Genomic DNA, 24,889 nt, shown 5'->3' on the forward strand with positions numbered 1-24,889 from the left:
GGGGTGGGGGTGGGCATCTCAGGCTGGACTGTGGATAGTCTGCTGTGCCTTGGTCCCTGCAGCAGCCTGGAAGTTCTTTGTGAACAGATTATGGGCAAACATTGAGTGCTCCACTAACTGATCATATACCACTGATAGTGTTTGCCACAGTGATCAAAGCACTTACTGTTGGCTAACACTGCTTAGGACATTTATGGACAGAATTTCATTCATTCCTATTCCGATTATTATCAACCTAAAATTTGCGACAAATAAATCCAGGGAAGTTATCTTAGCCAGATAGTTTATCTGAACAAAGGCGGCATTTCCCAGGGCTGCTGGCCCATCTTGGCCTGACTTTGGAGCCACCAAGCTCCATTGCCTGTTCATGTTGCTTCTCCCTTCCTTGACTTTGAAACAGAGCCATACTCCACGTCCAGCAGGTTTCCCTTCTCTGATGCCACCTGGAGCTTCAGTACTAACTGTCTTTTCTCCACCCACTGTTCCTGAGTATCTACATGGGGTAGAACAAGTCTAGGGGCTGAAGAGAACAGGTCCTGGTGTTTGGGGGAAGAACGATATGTAGCAGGGAGCTGAGAGATGGGTGGTCCTCTGGAGGGAAGAAAGCTGTTGCTTTACGATAGTAATATCCCGTTCTGGGCGAGCCATTGCCTTTGCAGTCCAGGTTCCAAATGGTTTCTTTCAATCTTGCAGGACTAATCGTGGCCATTTCTGCCCCCAGAAAGGGGTTTTGAAGCAATGCTCACAAATTTGAGAGAGAAACTATCTACTGTCCCATCAGTAACCTCTGTGTGAATCTTTCTGGAAAAACGACCTGTTCTCTAACTAACCTGGATCTCCCCCACACCGAGTTTGCCATTTTGCTTTGGGTATCCACATGTCCCTGCTCGATTTTTTTTGCAAACCCATAAAAACTGGCTGTTCTATAGACTCTTCCATCTCTCTGCTCTCCACACATTTCTTGCTTAGAGAAAGGCTCTGAAAGAGAAAAATGCTATGGACTTGTGGTGGGCGGTGGTGATGATGGGCATCCAGGGTGCACCAGGGAAAGCCAGACTGCTTGTAGGTTGTTAGGCTACCTCCTCCTCTCTTAATTATGTCTCCAGCAGTTAATAATAAAGATAGCAAGCATCCCATTACAAGGTTGACACTCTTGGGTTAAGGTTTCGTGTACAGAGAGTCAAATGTGTTCAAATGAGAACCTCCTTGGGGAAAGACATCCACCCTCATGTCTTTGTTCTGAATTTGACATGGAGGTTCATGCAGGAGACAGGCAGCACAGGAGGAGAGTCTGAGAACACACATGGCATGCTCAGTGCTCGCCACTGAGACTGTACTCCTCAAAGTCATCATCCCCTTAGGCGCACAGCCCTAGCCAGATGCACTACAGACACAACTGGGGCCGAGTAAAGAGCTTCTGAAGAACTCGTGGCTGAGGAGAATATTTGTCATGAAACATCATTTTATTAATTGATTAACTTTTTTTTACAAAAATAAACAATTTAATGAACAAGAAGTACAAAAGCTTCTGGAAATGCAAACTCCAGGAAGGGGAGGGCCTGGTTTTGGCTGCTTGGTGGCTTTCACTGAAAGCAAATGAGGCAGAAAGGCTCCGACCCTAACCCCATCCCAGGTCCTGGCTCAAATGCAATCTGCTCTTCCACCCTAGTCTCGGCTCATGTGGACGTGTGCACCACTGCCCATGACCCCTGGGCTGGCCTAGGAGCAACCTCTAGGGAGAGGCCAGAGACAGCCTTCCCAGGTACTGGTTCACGCGACATCTTGGAGCATCCATCCCACAGCTCCCCTGTTGGAGCTGCGCTGAGAGCATGCTCTGTGGCTGATTGTCCCCATGCAGCTCCTGTCCACTGTGGCTGATGCAGCAGCAGCAGCAGCAGCAGCAGCAGCACCATTCTGGCTACATTCTCAAACCATGAATGCAGCGATGGGGCTGCCCATGGAACTGTCCCAGTTAAGACTAGCCTGAGCCCTGCTCGCAGCCCAGAGCTCTGAAGAGGCAGTCAGCTCCCAACCAGTGATGCCCAGGCCGGGAGCAACAGTCTCAGACCTAGGCTGGCAAACTCACATTTTAACATCTTTGCATATTGCACGTTTGTCCTGGTCACATCAATTGGTCTGGGATGACAGTTTTGTCTGCAGGGGTTCCCAGGTGATAGCGCGACATCTTGAGTGCAAGTTACCCCCGCAGCAGGCAAGTCCAGCTGGCAAAGATGCCAGATGGTCAACTGAGCCCACAATCAGTCAGCCAGACGCCTTCACATATGTGGTCTTGCTGGCATCAGGGACCACTTGGCTCCATCCAGCCTTAAAAAAGACCAGCTTCCGACCTAGGGGCAAAGATGAGAGGTTACAGGTCTGGCTAATTGTCACCTGGGTGGTAGGGCCACTCTCTATAAAGTGGCTACCTTGAAGGACTCATACACACATCTCTCTCACCGTCTCTGCCTTCCCTTTGGCTTTTCTGAGGGGCTCCCTCTGCCTTTCCCATCCTTTGGAGCAGTCTAGCCACGCCTTTGGGATTCCTCCTCCCTCTGACTCACCTGTCCAGGTGGTCTGGTTGGTGACCACAAAGGCACGACACTGAGCATGGCTCTCACACACATCTACAGCCTCAGCCAGGTTGAACACAGACAGGAGGCAGCCGCCGTGGTGGTAGGACGGCCAGCAGCGGTAGTCCTCCTGGGTGATGGTACTATCTGGAATGCGCTGGTACTCTAAAGGATGGAGAGAAGAAAGTGAGAATGTGTGTCTAGGGGCGAGGCCAGCACATCCGGAACGGAAACGAAGGCAGCCAGAGCTGTTCAAGCTCGCTGAACAGCCAGGCACAGACTTGAGTTTCAGGACATACACATCTCTTCGATTTAAGGTCATGTAGCTAGTTTAGACATCACAGGATATATGGGGGCCCATGTGGGCCAGGCACATACTCAGAGATACCAGCTGTCTAGGTTGGGCTCTGAGATCAGGCCATTTTAAATATTTAGAATGGGGCTTCTCAAATATCATGGTACGTATGTATTTCCATGCAATATGATTAAAATGTAGATTCTGATGTAGGAAGACCTGGGGTGGGGCCTAAGGATTCTTGACTAGATTCCAGTCCTGCCCATGTGTTGCAAGGGTTCAGAGCCCCTCAGACATACTTGGTCCTGATACCAGGGAGAGGCCTGGGACCCCGGGAAAGGTGTGTGAAGGTTAAGAGGCATGTGGAACAACACAAAATGCTACAATTCAGGATTCAAGTGTTTGAGAAGGGTTGAGGTCTCTCTGAGGTGCAGCGCTCCAAAGATTCAGCAAGTGCAAAGGCTCTACCAGAGGCTGAGAGCGAGCCTGGTCTTTCCCAATGCCCTGGGAGTCCCAGTTGCTGACTGATAAAGCAGAAGCCCTGGGCCTCTGGCCACCCCACCCTCCTGCCTCCTTCTCCTGCCAGGGACTAGACCAAAGTCCAGGCAGGGTTGCCTGTGATTTATGGCCCCATAAACGGAGTCCTCCGGGACAGAGGCAGCCATTGTTCACCTCGTTAAACTTTATTTACAGGGCTAACGAGGGCTCCCCCACCCCTAAGGCTGGCTAGGCCTCCTTGAAAACCGAGGCTGCCCACCCCTTGCCCCCCTGCCCACCACTGCTAAACCCTAAGGCTTCTGTAGAAGGACCACTGCCTGTAACAGTAGCTGGACCTCTCCCCATCCCTGGGAGAAGGACCTTATTGGCTGGTTTCAGAGTAGGCCGCCCCCTCCTCCAGCTACCCTCTGAGCCCCAGGAGTGCAGAGGAAGGAAAGAGAAGCAAATGTGTATTGTGTTCCAGCTGTGTAATAGGAACTGTGCTAATTGCTTTTACACACCTTGCAGGCTATTTAATCCCCATAAGAATTTTGCTAGGTGAATTATTTTGAACCCAATTCATGGATGAGGAAACTGAGGTGCCAGGGGTGAGTCACACATACGGCTCATGGAGGGGTTTGAAGCCACTAGTAGAAAGGCAGAATGATAGCTGTTCTAGCTCAGCTGGGGCTGGGACTTCAAAGTGAAAGTTCCACTGTCTCTGTGACACCAAATGAGCCCCGAGAGTGGAGGGTAAGCCATAGCCCATGGGTGGGGGTCACTCACCGGCACTGTCGCTTGTGGAGTTCTGCAGGTACTGCCCACTCCGGTACAGATGCAGCACCATCTCCAGCTGGGCCAGGGTCTCATCCACCCCCCAGGTGAGCTCTCCTGCAAAGTGCATGCAGCTGTCATGGCATGCCCAGGCTCCTGGCCCTCCCCATGGGAAGCTAGCTACTGTTCTTCCTACAGCCAGCGCTTGGGCCCAAAGTCTGGTGGCTAGGGAGGGCCTTTACCACAGAATGCTGTCTTAGAATATAACGGGTCCCAGACTTCACACTGCCTAGGGTCATTCTTGTCCCGGTGTCTGATAGGGCAATGGCAGGTGAAGGGAAGCAGACAGGTCCTGAGGCTTACCTGTGGCATTGACGATGGTATCCAGCAGAGGCCGGAGGGAAGGAGGGGCACTATGGGGCAGGAGGTATGTGAAGAAGAACCTGTGGCAGAGAGGGGACAGTGGCTCAGGGGCCCAGCCTTTGGAGACATGTCCTTCCCTTTCATTTCCACTAGGTATAGACTTGGATGTGGCCTGGGAGCCTGACCCCTCACACAGGAACCAGCCATGTCTGCATTATCCCAGGGGCTCAACTCAGTGAGGCATGGGATTGGGCCCAGCTGTGCCTACAGCTAACTTCGGACCAAACTGGGACTGGAGGCCCCTTTCTTTGCCCTTCCTCATCTTCCAGGCCACACTGTCCTCTGTCTGACCCCAGCAGTGGAGTATCCCCATAGTTGGGGCTTCTCCGCCTTAGGAAGCTTTGTCAAGGTCAGGAGCTAGGGTGGAGAAGGGACGTGCCAGCCCTGGCAGCTCTGGGCCCTGAATGTGACACTATTTTAAGAAGCCTCCAGCTGCCCCTCCGACCCTGGTCTCCTTAGAGCTATTTTTATCTCCACAGCCACTCTCTCTCTTGACTGGGCCCCTGCGGTTTCCTCTGGTCAAGGTTATTCTCCCTAGCTGGCCTTCTGACCCCCATGGAGCTCTTGCCCTGCCAGCCCCTTCTTGGCTGGAGTCCCAAAATGTAGAGTGGTCACCTGTAGGCATTGTAGAGGTTCCGTTTCTCATTCATGCCCTCACACCAGCCCTGGGCCGAGCAGGGCAGGGTGAAGTTCCTGGCTGGAAACTCGAGGATGCAGTCAGCAACAGTAGAGCATGGTGTCTCCTCCACGCGGGCATCATCCAGGTCTGTCACCTTCAGCTCACCGTTCACTAGCACAAACTGCCGAGGGCGGAAGTCAAGCAGAGTGACTGAGCCCAGAGGGGAGTGGGCTAGGTGGTGGAGGAGGCGGCCGAGGCTGAGGCAGATCTGAAGACAGACACATAGGTTGGGTCAGGCCTACTGGACTCCCAGCTCTAGATTTAGCTTGGAAATTAGCCTTTCTCCTTTTCAGGTCCCAGTAGAACACAAAGGATGAGGTCAGGACCTTGAAAAGGTCACTGTTCTTCAGCTGACCCTTGGCTGGACTAAGCAAGCACATGGCACGGCAGGAGTGTGGACATGTGCACCTCCGCTGTAGGGAACACCAGGATCCTGTCTTGACTCCCTCTCTCCCCAGCTCTGTCCTTTAGCCCGTGGTTGAGCCATCCCATGCTCCTCCTCCCTCCTTGGTGGAGAAGTCGTCTAGGCTGCTCTGGGAGGCTGCCTTCTAAGGGAGAACTGTCCCAATGAAAAGCACAGGCTTACTCGAAATCGGTCTTCCCAAGAAGTCTGTAAGAGCTGGATCATTTCCACGGGGGCGCCCAGCTCTGTGATGGTGGTCAGTGTGTCCGGGATGTCCTCACTGTCCTGGTAGCAATAGCCATAGAGCTGGGGGAAACCCAGGGCAGGCCATTAGGTCACAGGATAGAGACAGGGACAGAGAAAGATTGGACTACCAGGAGGCCCCGCCCTCTGCCCTTGAAGCCTTCCCCGCTGCCTTTGCTCCAGCCGGTGGAGAACAGTGTTTCCTGGGAAGTTTGGCCTCTGTTCCTGAAGCCTTAGTTTCTTCTGGTTTGGCGTCAACGGTTAGTCAGGGAGATAGGCAGGCTAGGCCACCATGTAGCAGGCACTGTGCTAAATATACTAATGTGCATAATCAAGTTCGTATTTTTAAACTTTAACTTATTATTATTGTGGTGTGTATGGCATGTACGAGTGTGTGTTCAGGTCAGAGGGCGACTTTCGGGAGTCAGCTTTCTTCTTCCAGTGTGGGTTCTAGGGAGTGAACTCAGGCCATCAGACTTGGTGGCACGCAGTTCTACACACCCTGTTACCTACTGAGCCATCTTGCCAGTCTTCCAATTCTTACAATCACCCTATGGTGCGTGGCTATTATCATTTTGTCTGATTTGGGGTGGGGAAATTGACTCAAAAGAGTCGCTTAAACAGGTCCCAAAGCTAATAAACACAGGAGCTAGGATTCAATCGGATGTTACCAAGGATCCACAATCTGGTTCCTCTCCTAGGACATGGGCCAGTAAATGATTATCTGATACCCTCCCCTCCTCCGATCTGTGTCCATTTCTCTACCATCTCAACTGTCCGGAGCCCAGAGGCACATCTGAATAGTGACATAAATGGGAGACACGGTGAAGAACGGTCCTCAGGGAAGGTCTGTTTGGGGCTGTATGATCGTTCAGTTGTTGAACACTTCTTCTCAGAACCACCCAGCTGGCCAGGAGAAAGCGCAGGGGCAACCCTTTGCCACTGACACCCCCATCAGCATTCTGCATAGCTCTGGCTTACAATGGGCTCCAAACAGCCAGCACCCTACAGAGCACCAGCACAAAGGCCGGGTTGTCCAAGCCATACAAGGGAAAGTGAAGCTCTCTGCGGTGGAGGGTTGAGATGGAGGCCAGGGAGCCCACGGCCTAAATATGCCAGTACACAGCAGCTCCTCACGCCAGCACCCTCCCCCTCCCCAGCTGCCCTGCTTGTCCCAAAGACCCACTCTTGTCCCAGTGGTCCCGATCCGGTCCTATCAGAGAAGCTGGACTCAGCCTTAGTCTCCCAGGGTACTTGGGCTGTGGCGTGCAGGACCAGGGGCTGTCCTAGGTACCTTCTTTTTCTCTCTCCTTCCATACCCCCAGTCAGCCCAAGGAGGCCCCAGACTCAGGATGGGCTTTGGGGCAGGTAAAGAGAGCAACCCTGGGGCCTGGTTCTCATTTTCTTGCTCCAGTCTGAGCCTTTGTGGGAAATTTCTGAAGGTTATTAAACACCCGGAGGTCGTTAAATGCACTGTTAACGAGGTATTAATCAACACTCCTCAGGAAAAAATAAAAAGACACCATTAGCCCCCCCCCCCCCAGGAAGCATGAGGCTGAGCACTGCAGTTGCATCTTTTGTTCTTTGGAGAAGAGGAAAACACTTTAGCATGGTCAGAATCTGCGGCCCAGGCAGGCCTGGGGGCCCATCTGAGGCCTGAGGTCCCAGGATGATGGGCTTCGGAGAGGGAAGATTCTTGTGCCCTCTGACCCTGGACTACAGAGGCATCTATCCTCTGAGGAGAGTGTATGTGGAGGATAAAAGGGTCCAAGTTAGATCCCCCCAGGCAGTCCCCTAACGACCAGAGCCTGTGCTGGGAAGTGCACAGTGGGCCTCTGAGGCTTCCCTGCATCCACCAGCAGAGCCTACAGCATAACTTCAGGCTGTCCAGAGAGGGGGAAGGGGTCTGGGGCCTGGGATACTTTAGAAAGTCCTCTGGTTCCTCCCTAGCTCAGCAGTCAAACGGTTTTGAAATTTTCAATGATCAGGAGGTATCAAAACAACGTGTCCTCTAGTTCCTGGCACGCAGCTCTGAGGCCTCTTGAGCAAGAAGACCTGCAGCAGGCTGTGTTGGTTACAGGGGTAGCAGAACTGAAGAAGCCAGAGGGACATGACCTGGGAGTCAGAGAATAAGTGGGGACCTCACCCTCAAAGCAATTCCCAAGACTTAACAGGGACTTCCATTTTCTGCTAGGACCCTTATTACTTCTGTTCTAGGCTAACTAACTCCAACCTCAGACTGGAGACATCACAACTAATTCCAGGAGATGCCATGCTGGTGAGGGCATGGGTGAAATATGTTCTCTTCCAGCGTCTTGTCTTTCTCTGCTGCCCTCATTATTGGAGGGGACATTGCAGAGAAGGACCTGTCTGTGGGTTTGGGTGGGCATCTAGCTGGATACTTGTTGAAATGCTTAGTGAGGCCAGTGAGGTAGGAATTCCAGCAGCATAGGAAAGTCCACCGCATGCCAAACCTGTCCTGTGAAAGGGCCTTCAACAATTAAAGAACACTGAAGGTCCAGGTAAGTCACTCAAGGCCTCTCCACCTCTGCAGAATCTGGCTAGCACCACAGGGTTTCCAGAAAGTTCCCAAAGACCCAGAAGAGGAAAAGAAAATAAGATCCTCCCAGTGAGAATGGCCACGTAACCAACTGCTCACTCCCTTAAGCCCCAGTCAGTGTTAACCATACAGCTGGACATAAACACACACAACGGATAGCTGCCTGGGACCAATGCAGCACCTAGGGCCTTGACAGAGCGTGTCACAAGTGTCTGACCAGGACTGGGGGTGGACGGAAGACATGTCCTAGGGAGGCTTGGAGCCACCGGGAGTACCAGTAGCGTTCTGAATTCTTCTACTCTGTATAGCCTACAGCTCCCTCCAGGCCTGGGGCCCGCTTCTCATTTCTAAGAAAATGGATTGACCACTGAGTTTCTGGTCAGTTCGGTGAATCTGAGGGAATATGAGGTGGGTGGTGTGGGCAGGAATCACAGCTGGGGACTCTGCGCACACCTATGTCACCTGGCCAAGAGCAGTCAGTCATATGTCAGTCAGCTCAGACATTTGCAAAGGGAGCCTATGTCTTACCCTAGGCAGAGACCAGGCAGAGCCCTCAGAGAGGGGAAGTGGTTTTGTTTGGCCAGTGCTGGCATTGTGAAGGCCCCTTCTAAATCTTGGAGGGACAGCGTTAGGGTCAGGGTTGGCTGGGTTGGTGGGTGGCCTCATCCTTCCTGCCTGTGTCCCCAATGACAGGAACAGAGTCTCTCTCCTACGAGAAAGGTATGCATCTGGCTTTTTGGACCTTTTCGTCTCTTGGCTAATCACATTCAGAAGAGTAGCATTCCGACTAGCAGAACTTAAGTCTTCTGGCCTAAGACTCTGAGGCTTCCCCGTGCTTCAGTCGGACCCACTTGAAGTCCCAGGGAAGCCCCTAGTCACTTCTGGGAAAGGCTGTGGATTTTCTGGCCTCCTTGATCCCCTCCAATGACCTGTGAGCAGAGTGAGGAATAAGCGACTCTCTGAGAATCAAGTTAGACATCGGCCAGTCTCTGGTCAGCTCTTCCCACCCACACCGAGGTTTAGCACCATCTCCAAAGGCAGACATGTTACTAGACTTTGAAAGAAGTGGGGTTCAGTCGCTGCCAATATGGGGGATCCTGTTACTTCAGCTGGGAGCTGACTGAAGCTGGGCTTGAGGTCACTATGACTGGAGAGAATACTCTGGTGTTCAACCGTCAGCTTTAGCCAGCGGCGGGGTCCTATGTGGTCATAACTCCTTACTCACTGCCCTACTACCAGTTTGGGGTTTTTCCTGCCCTTGCCTCTGTCTTTAAGGGATATGTGTAAGTTGGGTAGAGTGTTTTACTCAAAGGGTGAGAGGCAGGCAGGGTGATGATGTACCCTAATCTGGGCTCTGCACCTAGCTGCAACCGGGACTCAGTCTTTGACGCCTCGTGACTTAACTCTGTAAGACCAAGGAGTCTTCCAGAGTGACCAGTCAGCCCCCTCATCCCGGAACCCCACTCTCGTACCTGCAGCACGTTGGGGTGCCGCAGCCGCTCCAGCAGCACCATTTCCTTGAGCAGCTTGTGGGCCGCCAGGCGATAGCAGCCCCTTCGCGCCCCGAACTCTCGCACACAGCTGCCCAGATCGTGGCCGCTGAAGTCCACTGCTTTAAGCGCCACCGCGGCGCCGCCGGGCAGGCGGACCCGGTATACAGCCTTAGTGTAGCCTGAGCCCACGTACTGCGCGCCAGACACGTTGCGGAGAGCGGCGCAGCCCAGGCGCGGGCCCGGACCGGGGGAGCCCGGGCCAGGAGCAGGGGGCCAGCCCGGAGCGCCGTCGGGCGGGGGCCGGGCCCGCGGGGGCCGGGGACGCTGCAGGCCCGGCCCTCCCGGAGCCAGGTCCATCAGGCGCCTCCGCTCCGGCCGCCCGGCTCCCGGTCCGGGGCCCCCGCGGGAATAGCGCTGCACCTCCTCGTAGCGCGCCCGGATCTGCCGGGCTAGCTCCCCACGGCCCCCGCGACGGCCCGGGCCCGGGGCTGCCGAGGGTCCCGGGGACTGGCCTGGTCTCGGAGGCTCCGAGCCCGGTGCGAAGAGCACGTTGAGAACGGAGCCCAGCAGGAAGGAGGCACAGAAACCCGCGGCCACGACCGCCCGCCGGCGCCGCATCGCTCCCCTCCCCCCCGGCCGGCCGCGCGCGGTTCCCCGGCCCCGGCCCCGGGCGGCTCAGGCTCCGAGGCGACTCCGCTTCGCGCCGCGCCGGCCCCCTACCCAGCCCGCGCGCATGGCCCGGGCAGCCCCGACCCCGGCCCCCGGCGGGCGGCACATCGGCCTGACACTTGCCTCCCTCCCGCCCTGCCCCCGCCGCTTATAAGGCCCGGAGCCACCCCCCTCCCGCCCCCGCTCGCCCGCCCGCCCGCCCCTCCGCCAGCACCTCCCAGCGCCCGGCCGAGCCCGTCCTCGGCGCCGCCCCCTCCGGCCGCCCGGGCCGGCCTTCCCCGCTGACTGACAGCGGGACCTCCTCCCGCGGCCAGCCCGGCCTGGGAAGCGGCGCGGAGGCGGCTCCGGCCCTGCCCAGCGCGCGGCCCCCGGAGCTCAGGCCGGAGAGCGGGGGAGGGGGCGGCGGCCAGCGGCGGGCATGGGTTCCAAGCCCGAGGCGAGGCGGGATAACGGGACCCGGAGGACGAAAGCAGAGCTGGCCGGCCAGGGTGCGGGGAGGTGGGGCGAGGCCGGCGGGTAACGGGCTCCAAGGGACAAGCCACCAAGGCCTGGGTGCGGGGGTCATCAGGGTGCATGGCTACCTCCTGGGGGGCGCGGGGGAGGGCTCAGGGTCCCGCCTTCCGCGGGAGAGGCTGCTGTGGGACAGCCCGGGTTCTGGGTGTGGTGAAGGGCGGCGGTTTCGGGAAGGCGGCCCGGCACCTGCGAGAGCGCGAGGGGTGTGGACTGTGGTCTCCGAGTTAATCATGAGCTTTCTGAGAGGTTCTGTTCAAATGCCTTCTCCCAGGACTTTCTAATTTTCCTTGTCCCCGAATCCCTACATCTAGACAGACGAGCTCCACCCCCATTTCCGAGATCCCCCAGTCTCTGTCCTGCCAGTAGGGGATTTGGAACCGTATGCACCAAGTGCATTAGTGTCCACGCACGTCCGTCTGTGGAGTGTGGGCATCTGCGTGTCTTGAAGGGGCTGCTGTTTCCCAGGAAGAGTGTGTGTGTGCCTTGTGTGTACCTTGGTGCTGACTCCATCAGAACTTCTAGTCCCTCCTCCTCCCTCCCTGATTGCATCATTAGTGCTAATTGAGGGGCTTTCACACGCCAGTGCATTAGCTGTTTGGAGTGAGCTCCCCCCTCCTGCGAGATAAGCCGCTGCCCCTCCCCCTTGCAGCTCTCCACTTCCCGAGGGCCCTGAAACTGTCCACCTAGGTCCTCTCACCTCCTCGGGCTCCCTCCAGTTTTCCTCTGGACTGAAAATCTTTCCCCTTTCCCTTCCGGCAGTGTCATGGATAGGTGGAGGAGACTGGGTGTGGGAAAGCGTAAGGGTGGGGGAGGAATCCAGAACCTTCTTTCTGAGGGGCTTTTTAGGGAGGGGAGGTTTTCCTTTAAGAGGTCTGACATTCCTGTCGAAGGCAGAAAGGGTCTCTGCGATTAGAAAGGGAATAGACATTTCTGACTAGTTCTTTTGAACATGGAAGGTGAGGTGGGGGGCAAATTTCTCATGCTTAGCCTGTGATCCTATTGGGGTAGGCCTTCTGGATTTGACTTTGTGGTCCCCTAAGACTCAGAAAGTGGGGTCCATGCTATCTTATTAGTCATGGGAAAGGCAGGTTGAAGGAAGCCATGATCCCCCCTGAAAGATTTGGGTTTGATGGAGTCCCGTGCTTCGGTCTGTTCCTGTTTAAGCTGCTCTGCCCGCCCTGGCCCATAGCTGCCGGGAGTGTGTGTGTGTGTGTGTGTGGGGGGGGGGCTCTGAGCAGATGCCCTCCCCAGCCCTCACACCAGATGTCTTTGGTCTAATTAACTGTGCTGAGAAAACCAACCTGGGTTTGTAAACAGAGCTACTGGCTAAAGTCAACATGGAACAGCAGCAAACAGTAAACAGTCCCCTTGCACACAGCCTCCATGACCCAGCCCCCACCCACGAGGGAAGAGGAGGAACCGGGTGGATCAGAAATCGCCTATCTGCCTGGGTGACCCCAAGATGACTGCCATTTCCTTGCCAGTTCCACAGTGTCTACTCAAGAAGTGTGAGGACCAGCTACCATCCTCAGATAGGTCTACCTGCCTTCCAGCAATTTCACAGGCTACCCAGTCAAACATGGCCATCTTTGAGAAAGCCGTTGTGGGGGGCATATTCCTTGAAAGGCTTTCTTTGGATCCTCTGCATGTTCATGACTCAGAGAAGCCTCCACGGGGAGGGATTGGTATTGTGGGTTTACAGCGCAGAGTTGGTGAATATAACGTGAACATTGTTAATTTCATTACACATCGTGTAGGTATTATAATAACATGTTCTGAAATTAGATAATTATCCCTATGATATCTCTGCCAAGCTTTGGTATTTCTGTTATGGTTTGAAAGTTCAGTGCATGAGGGCCAGAGAAATAGGCACAAATGTACACCGTGTGTGCACACCCAGAGCCCTGAAAACAGGAGTCCTCCCTCCCTCCCGGAACAAAGAGCCTTCTTCACACTCTGTGTCCTTCAGCCCTCTCTCAGACACACAGACGTGCACGATCAGAGATGGAAACAGGATTTTGGCTCCTAAAAGAAAGAGATTAAACCTTTGGCACTGACAGTTCTTAACCAAGTTTTGATTGTTTGGCTGTGTGTGTGTGTGTGTGTGCCACCCAGGGAGAGGCATTATTTTAAAGAACTGGGCAAAGCTACTGTTCCCTCATCTATGTTTGCCCAGCCATCCAAAGAAAGGCCAGGTAAGGCCCACACCACAGCCTGTGCCTCACAGGCCAGTGTCCAGCTTAGAGCCTGGTGCTGTTTTTCAATTCCAGCATCCCCTTGTTCCCATTCTTTCTGCAACTCCGACCCCACCAGGAGCCTTTAGACCATCAATAGCTAAACAAGGCTCCATGGTTAGACCCACTGTGTTTTCTTTCTCTTCCCTTCTTCCCACTCCAATGCAACAAACTAACCAGGATGCTGTGCTTGGGAAGGAGGCAGCTGGCCTAGACTCTACAAGGCTCCCTTATCCGGGAATTGCTTCTAGCTACTTCCTTCATAAAATCGACCCTCCTGGGTTGCTTGTGTTGTGCTTCCAGCCCAGGTCCCTAACACCCCGGGTGGCAGTGTTTTTCCTGCTGAAAGAACTGGAGGATGAACTGGACTGGTAATCCAGGCCTCCCCGGGCTCCCTCTAGCTCTCCATGCAGCCTGGCCCTCACCATCCCCTCGTAGAAAACCACATTCCCCAGCCTTGAATCAGGTGTGGCCTCTTGGCCATCCTCTGCCTTGTCCTATGAGACCCTTCTCTTCCAAGTCTGCCTTCCTGGAGTGCCTTCTCCCAGCGCTTCCCTCAGTTTCCTTAGCTGTTTCTTCACGCTGTTCCAGAAAGTAGTAAGCTGGAGACAACATTTCTGTGACCAGGAGGCCTGTGTACTTGGAATCCTGAGGCTTTACTTTAAGAAAATGTCCACAGTCCTTTGCTCAGGTCTAGGAAAAGTTGTGTAATGAACTCTGCATTTGAAGTCAGAGATTCAGTCTCAGTTGAGAGTCCTCAGCATGTGCAATCTAGTATTAATAATAGCAAATAAACATTTTTGACATGGTAGGCAAGGTGGTTGGCTATGATTCTTTCTCACAGCAGAACTGGCTTTGACTCCTTTGCCCTGTGGTTTCCACCAGAGAAATTGCTCAGGCTTCCAGGCTCCCTTCAAATTTGGAGTGTTCACTTTTTCCAGAACCAGCAGACTAGCAGTTCAGAGTAGCAGTTCATCAGAAAGGCCCTTCTCCATATTATGACGAGTTAGCAGAAGGCCTGGCATCAGCCTTCTGATGCCACAGTGGCCAAGAGCAGGGTCCAGCCTCAGCTCTGTCCCCCTTGGAGCCAGCTACTCAGGGAGGGGAACTACTTTCAAAAGGAAGGGGGTGGGGTGAGCACCACTAGGCAACCTGTTCCTTCACCCCGTCAGGTAGGAAGTGAAGCTGACTTTTCCAAACAAGACAAAACAAAAAAAAAACACACACAAAAACAGATGATGGAGGTCGTGTTTCTGACATACAGGACATAAAGGGAGTCCCAAATCAGAGTCCCTAAGAAATTATGGGAGATGGGGATAGGAGAAAGACTGGACGGAGGTGGAGTAAGATGCAGAAACATGAACAGACGAAAGCCCGGAATCTCGAGAGAGGTAGTCAGACAGAGATGGAGAGATCTGTGCTCAGGAGAGATGGCAGCTTTCTGGAGAAAAGCTTGGTTCCCTTGGGTGGGGCTCTCTGCCTGGAAACTTGAGCCCCTTCAGCCCTACAACTATGTCATGGGGCCAGGCCCTCTTTCAACACTGGAATCAAAATGTTCTGGGGCTCCCGACGCTCCCACAGCTTGGCCTGTTCAGTGCCTTTCCTCCTGTTCTTGTTCGCTGCCTCCTTTCTGCTCAGCGCACCCACTGCTCGGGATACCTTGTGGTGATCTCTGCTCCCCTCCATTTTCTGACTTTCTAAGGTTGTACTTTCCATGGCTACACTTTCTGGTACATGTCACCTGGGAGAAGTCATAAGGGGTTGTCTTTGGGGCTGGGACCCTGAACTGAATAGAGAAGCAGGGAGGTGGGAAAGAAAAACATCAAGGGTCAAACCCCAGGGCTTCTGTCTATCCTGGGCAGATGGAGTGGCAAGCTGAGGGCCAGAGAGTTGGTCATGGGAATGGATAGACCCTGGCAGAAGCTGGTGAACCAGAGGCTTTCTCAGGTTATACAACAGCCAGGTCTGGAGGTATGCATGCAGATATAATATATCTAGAGATATATCACATCACACACACAGACACACACATAGGCTAGAGATGATATGTCACACCTTCTCTGGCCAAACAATGCTCCATGAATAGATAGAAGAATGTTTCTCCTAGACCTTGGTCAAAGAGAAGGAATCTTCCCCCCCCCCCCCCCCACACACACTCAGTTTTTCAAGACAGGGTTTCTCTTTGTAGCCTGGCTGTCATCCACCTGCCTCTGCCTTCTGAGTGCTGGGATTAAAGGCGTGCACCACCACTGCCCGACTCTATGAATTCATTCTCTTTGCTGCAGCTTGGGAAGTGGAGGGGGAATAAAGGAGGGGGGTCACTGAGTGTGCACCTGACTCTAAACTTACAGAGGGTGGGCAGTTCTCATCTGATCCCCTCTTTTTCCTGGGGGCACACCAGAGAAAGACACTACTCCTACTCAAGAGAGTCTTGACTCAAGGGCCACTCTCAGGAGTTTACGGTATATCTGGGAAGATTCATCTCAAACCATTAGGACCTAAGTAAAGAAGAACATGGGAGGTCAAAGGGCAAAGGACAGAGAGGTGGACGAGCTATGCTGCCTGACCCTGATGGAGATCTGGCATGTTGGGAGGGCCAGCTCTGAACCAGGAAAGGCCCTGTGTCCCTGACGTGTACCATGAGGACAGAATGAGTGTTCACTCTGTAGACGATGAGGCTTGTGGTTTTTAAGGATCTGCTGAACGATCCAGCCTGTGTCAGCAGCAGTGGACCCTGGCCCAGGTTCCAGGCCTTTCTGCAACTTTTCATTAGTTTCTGAGGGCAGGGGACTCTGGTCCGAGGGAGAAGCAGAGGGAGGTACCAATGGAAGCCAAGGCAGAACTTCATTACAGTCACTTTCGCCTCCAGGTAACAAGGTTGGGTCGTAAAGATTTATTATTTTATTGTTCTTATTAATACTAATGATAGAGCACACTTATTAAGCGCGTTCCATTATCATATAATCTGCTTAACAACTGCAGGAGATAAACGCTATCATTATGTCCAATTTTCATGATGAGAAAATTGACATAAGAAGGCAGAGATGAGGTGCCTGGAGACAGCTGTCAGGAGGCTGAGCCTAAGCTTGGGTGCTGAGGCCTCTCACTACAAGGGTCTGCTGGAAATTCCCTCTTTTCACCTGCATTGTAGCTTACCATCTGTCTGGGCTGAGTTGATTTCTGCAACAAAAATCCCAGGGGCAGCCCTTCTAAGCCCAGAGCTGCCATCTTGATTAGAAGGTAAGTGCGTGGTGCTGTGGTGCTGTTAGAGCATTCAAAGGATAGAGGTAGACAGGGCCCTTTGGGACAAGTGGCTATGGGAACACCTTGAAGAGGTTCTGCAGTAGAAAGCCAGGTTTCACTCAGCTCCTATGTAGAGCATTTCAGAAACCCCAGAGGGCTCTGTAACCATTCCTCCCTCCTCTGTTCTGAGGATGAGGGAATGAACTAAAGAGAAATGATAGTTTACAAAGGGTTAACTTGATTCTGGGAGTCTGTGTGGAATTAAAATAATTATTTGAAAAATTCAGAAAAAGCGTGCACACATGCGCGCACGCGCACACACAAAGGAAGCAAAAATTACACAAAATCCTTCCATTAAAGTAGATTACCTGTAGGCAAGATGTGAGAGACATCTTGCCTGCTCCTCCAGCCCCATCTGCAGAGGTGACTACTCTGACCCCCGAGGTAGAGGCTCCTGAAGATGCCACGTGGACCCGTCAGCCCTTCCTCCACCAGCTTGCCTTGCTTTTTGCAGTCAAGTTCAGGGTTAGACACCTCAGGACTCTCGGTGTTTCCAAGCTCAAATCCCGGTCCTGGGCTGTTCAACAACAACAACAAACCCCAGAAAACCCCAAAGCAAACCTGTCAGTTGAGTTTGTTTCTTTTATTTCTTTATCCCTGTTCTCCAGAGCCTCGGCCCTTCTCTCACGCATGCTCCAGGATTGGGTCTCTTCCTAGCTCAAAGCATGCATGGGCACCAGATTCATCTGCCAAGAACACTGTTTCGAACACACCGTTTTCCTGCTGGGAAGATCTCTGATGATTCCCCATCATTTGGAGAGTAATTTAACTGGCGCTTACAGTTAGGCGCAACCTACCTCTTGGATTCTTGTGCGCACAAGTACTTTCTGACTCAGAGTGGCAGCCCAGCTGCTGGCTTCACCAATCTTAGGACTTCCTCTCCCACCTATCTAGGTGCTTATTCTTTCTGAAATTGTCACAAATGACCCAGGGCTGAAACTATACATTGTTTTCTCTTTCTGCTTTAATTCCCTGTTGAAGTTAAGAACAATGGGACTTGAAGTTCCTGTCGTGGTCACGCCCCTGCTCAGCTCTGTGTCTTGATCATCGACTTTAGTCTCTATCCTGTGGTATTTCTTGACATATTTCTCTCTATCTCTCTTTCTTTGGTTTTTTTGAGACAGGGTTTCTCTGTGTAGTCGTGGCTGTACTGGAACTTGCTCTGTAGATCAAGATGGTCTTGAACTCACAGAGATCCACCTGCCCTGCCTCCTGAGTGCTGGGACTAAAAGCATGCCTCACCGTTGCCCAGCTGACATAGCCTCTTTCTGTTTTGTTTTCTTTTGAGACAGGTCTTGCTTGGTAGCCCAGACTTGCCTGGAACTTGCTATCTAGACAAGATTGGCCTTGAATTTGTCGTCCTCTGGTCTCTGCCTCACAAATGGCAGGAGTACAAGTGTGTATTACCACACTCAGCCAGTCTTGACACTTTTGAAAATCTTTTCATGTGTGGGGTGGTGTGGACGGTAGTGTTGGTGTTAGTGGTGTTGGTGTGTGTGTGTGTGTGTTTGTATTTGGGGTGCATGTGCCATGGTACATGTGTAAAGGTCAGAGGATCCTGTCTATTTTGTTTGAGACAGAGTCTGTGTGGACTGCAAGCTAGTCAGCCAGTGAGCTTCCAGGGAATCTTCTGGCCCTGCCTTCCACCTCCCGGCAGGAGCTCTGGCATACAGAAGCCCTCCATGGTAAGAGTGTGGGTTCTGGGCATTCAAACTCCATTTCTTATCCTTGCCCTACAAGACCTCTGCTCACAATCATTGCTCCAGCCCCAAATATTCTTGATGAGAAGACGACCCTGGAGCCTCCCCTTCTGTTGTTGCCTTCTTATTTCTTAGCAGTTTGGAAACAGTCCTGTTAGAACATGGCTTCTGGATGCTTGTGCTCTCATTCCCTTTGCCTGCCGAGGCCCCAGACCTTCCCAGGGGAGGGTGGTTCCTTCTCTGTCTCCAGCTCCCAATGTCATCTCATCAGAAAGGCCTCCTCTGGCCACTGTCCATCATGCTGCTCTGGTTTACACTCTCAAGACACTGTTTTCTGAGATGATCTTGCCACATCTGTCACAGTTCTCCTTGCTGCCTCTAGCCTCCCCTCTTAGGAAGGCGAGCACCATGAGGGTGACTCTTTATCTTGTTTTTGGGTGTATGTCGCAAACTCCAAGTAGTGGTGGTGGTGAAGGTCTTTGGTAGTTCATTTGAGTGCTTCTCCTCCTGTGGCTTGGACACCATACATCTACTGATATGTTTATCTTCTGAATGAGAGACACCTGTCATACAGGAAAGGCTCAACAACAAGTGTGTCCTTAGCAACAAGAAAGCAACCACAAAAACCTCTTTTGTCTTAGCCCAAACCAGCCTTCTTCTTCTTCTTTTTTTTTTTTTTTTTTTTGTTTTTTGTTTTTTGTTTTTCGAGACAGGGTTTCTCTGTGGCTTTGGAGCCTGTCCTGGAACTAGCTCTTGTAGACCAGGCTGGTCTTGAACAAACCAGCCTTCTTATTGACTGAGCCTCACTCCCTGAAACTGTGATCTGTGGTTGTTTTGAGTTCAACTAAGTGGTGTCCCATTCCCTTAGGGCTCCACTCTGTGACTTTAAGGTGACAATCAGTTAATCCAATAACAGAATCCTGCTAATGTGCTAATGGGAAAGGGTGGGGGAAAAAGGCTCCTGGTTCCCTCCCTTCTGATTCAGGTAACATCTGTGCATTTAACAGGGCCCTTCTGGAGACAATTAAATTAATGCTTTATTGAAACAATAAAATTAATAGGGGCCTCATGGAACTCAATGAAAGGTTTTTAAAATTTAACTTCATTGTATTTTTAAGCTCTAAGACAAGCTTTGGGGGCGTGGCTTGGGGGTGGGTTAAGGGCCAAATTTTCATGAAATAGATCCCTGAGCAAACATTGAATGCTTGGAGGAATAGAGACGCAATTATTCCCTTTCCCTGTGGAAGGGCTACTTTGTTCTGGGGGCCTGACTCTGATAGGATCTTTGAACCACAGATCTGGTTTTATCTTGGGGACTATGTCACCTTATCCATTGATTCATTTCGGCTTTCATGGTTTTTTTTTTTTTTTTTCCAGCCTAGATTAAGTGTCTTATGAACAGGGATGCTACAATGACAGTTGCCAAGTTGAATGAGTGATATGATGAACACTGGGGCAAGCTGGGTGTGGTGGCTTATGGTGTCTGCAATCCTAGTAGCCTAGAGGCTGAAGTGGGAGGGTTTTGGTGAGTTTGAGGCTAGTCCAGGGTATGTAGGGCGTTTTAGGCCAGCCTGGGCTACTCTGTGAGACTGTCTCAAAAACAAAACAAAAACAAAGACCTAACCAAACAGCAATAACAAAACCCCACAAGGCATTCATTATGCCAGGACATAGGTGGGACATTTGCTTTCCTGGTCTTCATTTGTTTGTATCCAAGCCCATTTGCCCCACTTGGTTGTCTGTCCACCACATCCCAACCTAGTTCATCAGCCATGGTTATTGCATTTCCCTAGGAACCATGTTTGACCTCAGTAAAGGTCATGGTCAGAGCTTGTCAAACCAGAACCTGAGGTCGGAAGTTTCTGGCAACCTGTGGATGGTTCTTCTGGTGGAGAAAGGAACAGGTGTTCTCTGGGACAGGATTTCCTTACTGATTTGCTGGGCTTGTGTGATATGTGTGTGTGTGTTTGTGGGGGGGGGGTAGAGGCGTGAGACCCCAGATAGGGAAATTCTCCTGGAAGATGCAGTTCTCTGCCCAGATGGACGGAGCTGGCGTGAGACTGTCTTCAGGATTCCCCCTTATTCCTGTCAAGGTAGCACGCCGATTCAAACCATCTGTGATGTCTGAGTAGACTCGGCGATTCCAATCCTGAGCTCCTGGCTTACACCCTATGTGAGTGTGAGGAGCAGGCTGAGAGTATGGTTCAAATCCTAATGGATCTTCTTCCTGAACCCCACACTTCTTGTCCCCACCCCCTCCTGACTCAGGGCATGTGCTGCCCCTGCCCTTCTTTTTCCTTCCCCTAAGCTGCCAACACTCAGTGGCGGGGGTGGAGGAGGGACTCCTGAGCAGGAACTCAGAAGGTTCCTGTTGCCAGCTGCACCCTGAAGTGCTTCTGTGACTTGGGGCAAATGGTTTGGCTTTTCTGAGCCTCGGTTTTTTCATCTACAAAATGGGGATACAGACACCTGCTGCGGTTCTTTTGAGGATCAAATGAAGCACAGGTGTGAGTCACTTTGAAGTGCATGAAAGCAGGCAGAGGCTGCTTTCATTGCTGGTACAGATCTCAGGAACCCACCTTCCTTCCCCCATGACTCGGTTCAGAACATCTTTTGTCGTTGAAAAGGAAAATGAAGATTTGGGAGGGTTTTATGTAATTTCTTTACTCCCCTGCTCCCCCCCCAACCCTCTTGGCTCCCAGACTGGAGATCTTGGAGGTGTCTGACTCTTGCTACTCCTTTATTCCCCCATGTCTGTGCTGTCAGCATGGCTTGTTTCCTTCTTTGAAGTCTATCCCAGACTCACCTTCGCTTCCTGGTCTTTCTGTCATCACCACCTCCATCTAAACCATCATTATCCCAGCTTCTGTGTGAGCATCCCAACGTTTCTCCCTGGTTTCACCCTGGGGTGGGGGTGGGGCGGGGCTGATGCGTATTAAACCACTTTCACCCTACAGTTTCATTAGACCCACATTCTCCGTGCACGCTGGAAGTGTCCCAAAGCCTCTGGTCCTCTGATCTTTCCTCCTGCCTTCTTACAGGTTCACTGCTAAGATTTCCCTCTACAGCCAGACTGATATCCTAAGCGTCCTCAGGAAAGCCCAGCCCATTCTGACTTCCATGTCCCTGCATGGGTCACTTACCTACAGGGCCTGGGAACACCTTCTTCTAGTCTGTCTGCCAACTCTCCAGACTGTAGGACCCAGCTTGTCTCCAGTTCCCAGCCTCAGAACGGTCTTAGGAGGTTGTCTCAGTAGATGATCTCTCCATATTCTTATTGCTTATTGCAACAGGACTGATTTAGTATCAACTGTCACTTCCCGCTCCCTGTCATGCCTAATCAAAAGCCTGAGGGCCCAGTAGGATCTTTGTTGAGAAGGTGGACCAGGAGTTCTGGCTTGGTGCATGGAACCCGCCTAGGAGAGTCTGTATTAAAGATTTCTTGGTCCCTCTTTACCCTCCCCCTACCAAACTGTGCTCCTCTGAATCTCCCCCCTGCTATGTCTCCATCCATCAGTAATAAAGTAGGAACAATAGGGGGTTTCTTTCTAATTAAAGGGAGCAGTTAGTGTTTCCACTTCAAAGCCCTGAGAGAGAAGACTTTTGTTCCTCAGGCCGGGAGTCTGGGAACCCAGTTGGGTTGGGAAGCAGAGCTCCAGGCCCAGCCAAGCATTAAACTCATGAACCTGAGATCCCCCCATTTGCAGGCAGAGGAGCTCAAATTTAAAACAACAATGTAATTTGGTAACTTGGGCTCTGATAAAACAGTTGGGGATTTCTTCTCTCTGAGCGTCTGAAGCCAATGTTATTACAGGTGTGTGCTTGTCTCTCCCACACCCTCCCCTGCCCCTGTTGCCCCAACACACACAGCACACACATGTGCCATATCCTGCTCTCTCGTGGATCTGGGATTCACAAAGCACACGGGGCACATACTTAGTGCATTCCAAGCCTTGCCCCAATTCCTAGGCACCCCAGCCCAAACTCTCCCAGTTGCTCTTCCATCATCCTTCATCCCGAAATGCCTAGGACTGAGAAAGGACTGTGGTTGACAACTTGTCTGTTTTCTGTCCAGCTTAAAGCCAGCTTGCCGGGAATGCGTTCTCTTTCTCTAGTTTCTACTGGTTGTAGGCTGATCACTAACACAGGCCCATGCTGCTAAGAAACTAGTTCAAGCTTCTGGCCCCACACTGCCATCTCCAAGTGGCTGTGCTAAACACTTTTGTGTTGTGATGAAATACCCGATGGAACAAATCAACATACAGCAAGGAAGATTCATTTTGGCTCATGGTTTTAGTGGTTTCACACCATGGTGAGTCGGCTCCATTGCTCTGAGCCTGGGGCACAACACCATGAGCTATCCTGGTGACAAAAATGCACAATAGACAAGGCTACTCACCTCACAGTAGCTAGGGATGGAGAGAAGAAGGGAGGGAGGCAGCAAAGGAAGAGAAAGAGGGAGAGAGAGAGAGGCAGACAGACAGGCAGAGAGACACACACAGAGGGAGAGAGACAGAGAGAGATAGAGTGAGACAGAGATAGATAGATAGATAGATAGATAGATAGATAGACAGAGAGATAGATAGATAGATAGATAGATAGATAGATAGATAGACAGAGAGAGACAGACAGGCAGACAGATAGATAGATACACACACAAAGGGAGAGAAAAAGAGAGACAGAGAGACAGAGATAGATATACATATACAGAGATAGACACACACACAGGAGAGGGAGAGAGAGAGAGAGAGAGAGAGAGAGAGAGAGAGAAAGAGAGAGAAACAGGGCATAGCCCCAGTATCATACTTCCTTTAACTAGGCTCCACTTCCCAATAATTTGCTATCAAATTATGTTCAATAACTTTGTCCACTGATGAGATTATATCACCTGGCCACCAGGCTTTAACACAGGAATCTTTGTGTGTGTGGGAGGGAGGGAAATGGCATTTCATACCTTAATCATGTCAGTGACCCCAAGCTGAAGCCCTCATATGATCACAGCCTGAAGCTCCAAATGGCCACACACTGTCTTAAGTGTAGTAATAATGGGAAACACAGCAAAATCATAGACTTGGGTCGTTGGACTGACAAATCGTTTCAAGCTTAACCCACTGATTATAGAGGGGATGGAAAAACAGGTTTTTTTCCCTTCTTTGTTATTGTCTCAGTTCTGTGGTTGAATCTGTGAAACCAGTATCAACCTTCTATTCATATGTCCATCTCTCCGTCTATCTACCCATCTTAAACTGAGCACCTTTATTTTTTGTCACGTGGTAGGAAGCGCAGTTCAATATAGGCAGAGCCCATCCATCCTTAAGCGTCTTACTGTCAGGTTAACAGCACGACCTTTGATAGTTGAACATTATGTATTAAGATCCCACTTCACTGATTTACTAGCAGGGTCATTGTGAACCCAGTCACTTAATCTTTCTGAGTCTCAATTTACTTATGGGTAAACAGGGGACAAGAGCACCAGTGGTCTCTGGATTAAAAGAAGTTATTGATATGGTGCCTAGAACATAGAAGAGGCTCAAAGAATAAGAATGATCATTTAGTTCCCATTCCTCCTGAAGGAGATGCAGAAATACACACCCAAAAGAACAAAATCGCATGCTAAGAGTGTACTAGTTTTATGTGCAATATGAAGGAATCAAGAGACTGTAGGCCTGTGGGCTGTCAGGGAAGCTTCTGGAAGGGGAAGGCTGTCTTGGACTTCAGAGGAATTCGCCTGGCTGACCAGGCCAAGGAAGAAGAAAGAACATGCGTGCTCCACTGTGACCACAAATAGCATCTCTTTGCAGACGTGAGACTGGCAGGGTGGTCTAAGGATCACAGACATCGTTCCATGGCCCTTGGTGAAGGTGAGTAACATTGTCAGCACGTGAGGAGGTCTCGGGTTGTGTGATGGTGGGCGGTGACCGTAGCGAAGCAGTGACATGGTTAGGTCTTCCACCCTCCCTTAGTTCTGACCTTTCCTCTTCAGACCCCTTCCTCTCCCTCACCCCCTATTTTTTTTTCCTACCCTTTGTCCTGTGGAGAGCAGAGAAACACTGACATTTCTGTTTGCTTTTTCCTTCCTGCTGGACCTTCTGGTCTAAGGTCTTGCCTGACTCTATGGAGAGAGTCTGCTTCTACACATGATCCTGGTGGTGTAGGGCATGGCTGTGCTGCTGAGCCTTGCTTGCTCCTCTGATAATTTCTCCTTAATTGAGCGTAAAGAATGTGAGGAATGTGGAGCAGACTGCACGTGGGAAGAGGGCTGGACAGCCCGCTCAGGGATCCAGGTTCTGGACTCTGAGATGGGAGAACTACAGGCAGCCAGATGAACCCCACATGTGTGTCCATTCTGGGTTCTCCATCTCCTCTGCATAACATGGTGGTCAGCCCCCTTCTCCAAGCCTCGGTTCTGTTCTTCTCTCCGATTGCCAGAGAGTTCTACGTCTATGTCAAACTGACCATGATCACCTCCTTTCCAGGGTGTCTGTCTTTCTCGATTTTTTTGTTTGTTTTGTTTTTGTTTTTTCAAGACAGGGTTTCTCTGTATAACAGTTCT

The 24,889-nt window shown here is 51.6% G+C and overlaps 1 protein-coding gene across 1 annotated transcript; it reads right to left on the reverse strand.

Moving 5' to 3' along the window:
* Nucleotides 1-1,450: 1,450 nt before the first annotated feature.
* Pkdcc (protein kinase domain containing, cytoplasmic) lies at nucleotides 1,451-10,630 on the reverse strand. Its single transcript, XM_057783926.1, has 7 exons — nucleotides 9,897-10,630; nucleotides 5,805-5,927; nucleotides 5,155-5,426; nucleotides 4,480-4,559; nucleotides 4,129-4,233; nucleotides 2,562-2,735; nucleotides 1,451-2,348 (listed from the first exon to the last, which is right to left on the reverse strand). The coding sequence occupies exons 1-7, from the start codon at nucleotides 10,533-10,535 to the stop codon at nucleotides 2,263-2,265; spliced, it is 1,479 nt and encodes a 492-aa protein (XP_057639909.1). The 5' UTR covers nucleotides 10,536-10,630; the 3' UTR covers nucleotides 1,451-2,262.
* Nucleotides 10,631-24,889: the final 14,259 nt, after the last annotated feature.

Source organism: Chionomys nivalis, chromosome 1 (genome assembly GCF_950005125.1).
Source record: "Chionomys nivalis chromosome 1, mChiNiv1.1, whole genome shotgun sequence".
In the NCBI taxonomy this organism is placed as follows: domain Eukaryota; kingdom Metazoa; phylum Chordata; class Mammalia; order Rodentia; family Cricetidae; genus Chionomys; species Chionomys nivalis.

Coding starts and splice junctions, on each gene's coding strand:
- Pkdcc (XM_057783926.1), bottom strand. CDS start 10,535: ATGCGGCGCCGGCGGGCGGTCGTGGCCGCGGGTTTCTGTGCCTCCTTC. Junction 4,560..5,154: donor AACCTCTACAATGCCTACAG/GTGACCACTCTA, acceptor TCTCTGCCACAG/GTTCTTCTTCACATACCTCC. Junction 2,349..2,561: donor CAACCAGACCACCTGGACAG/GTGAGTCAGAGG, acceptor CTTTGCCCCTAG/GTCGGAAGCTGGTCTTTTTT.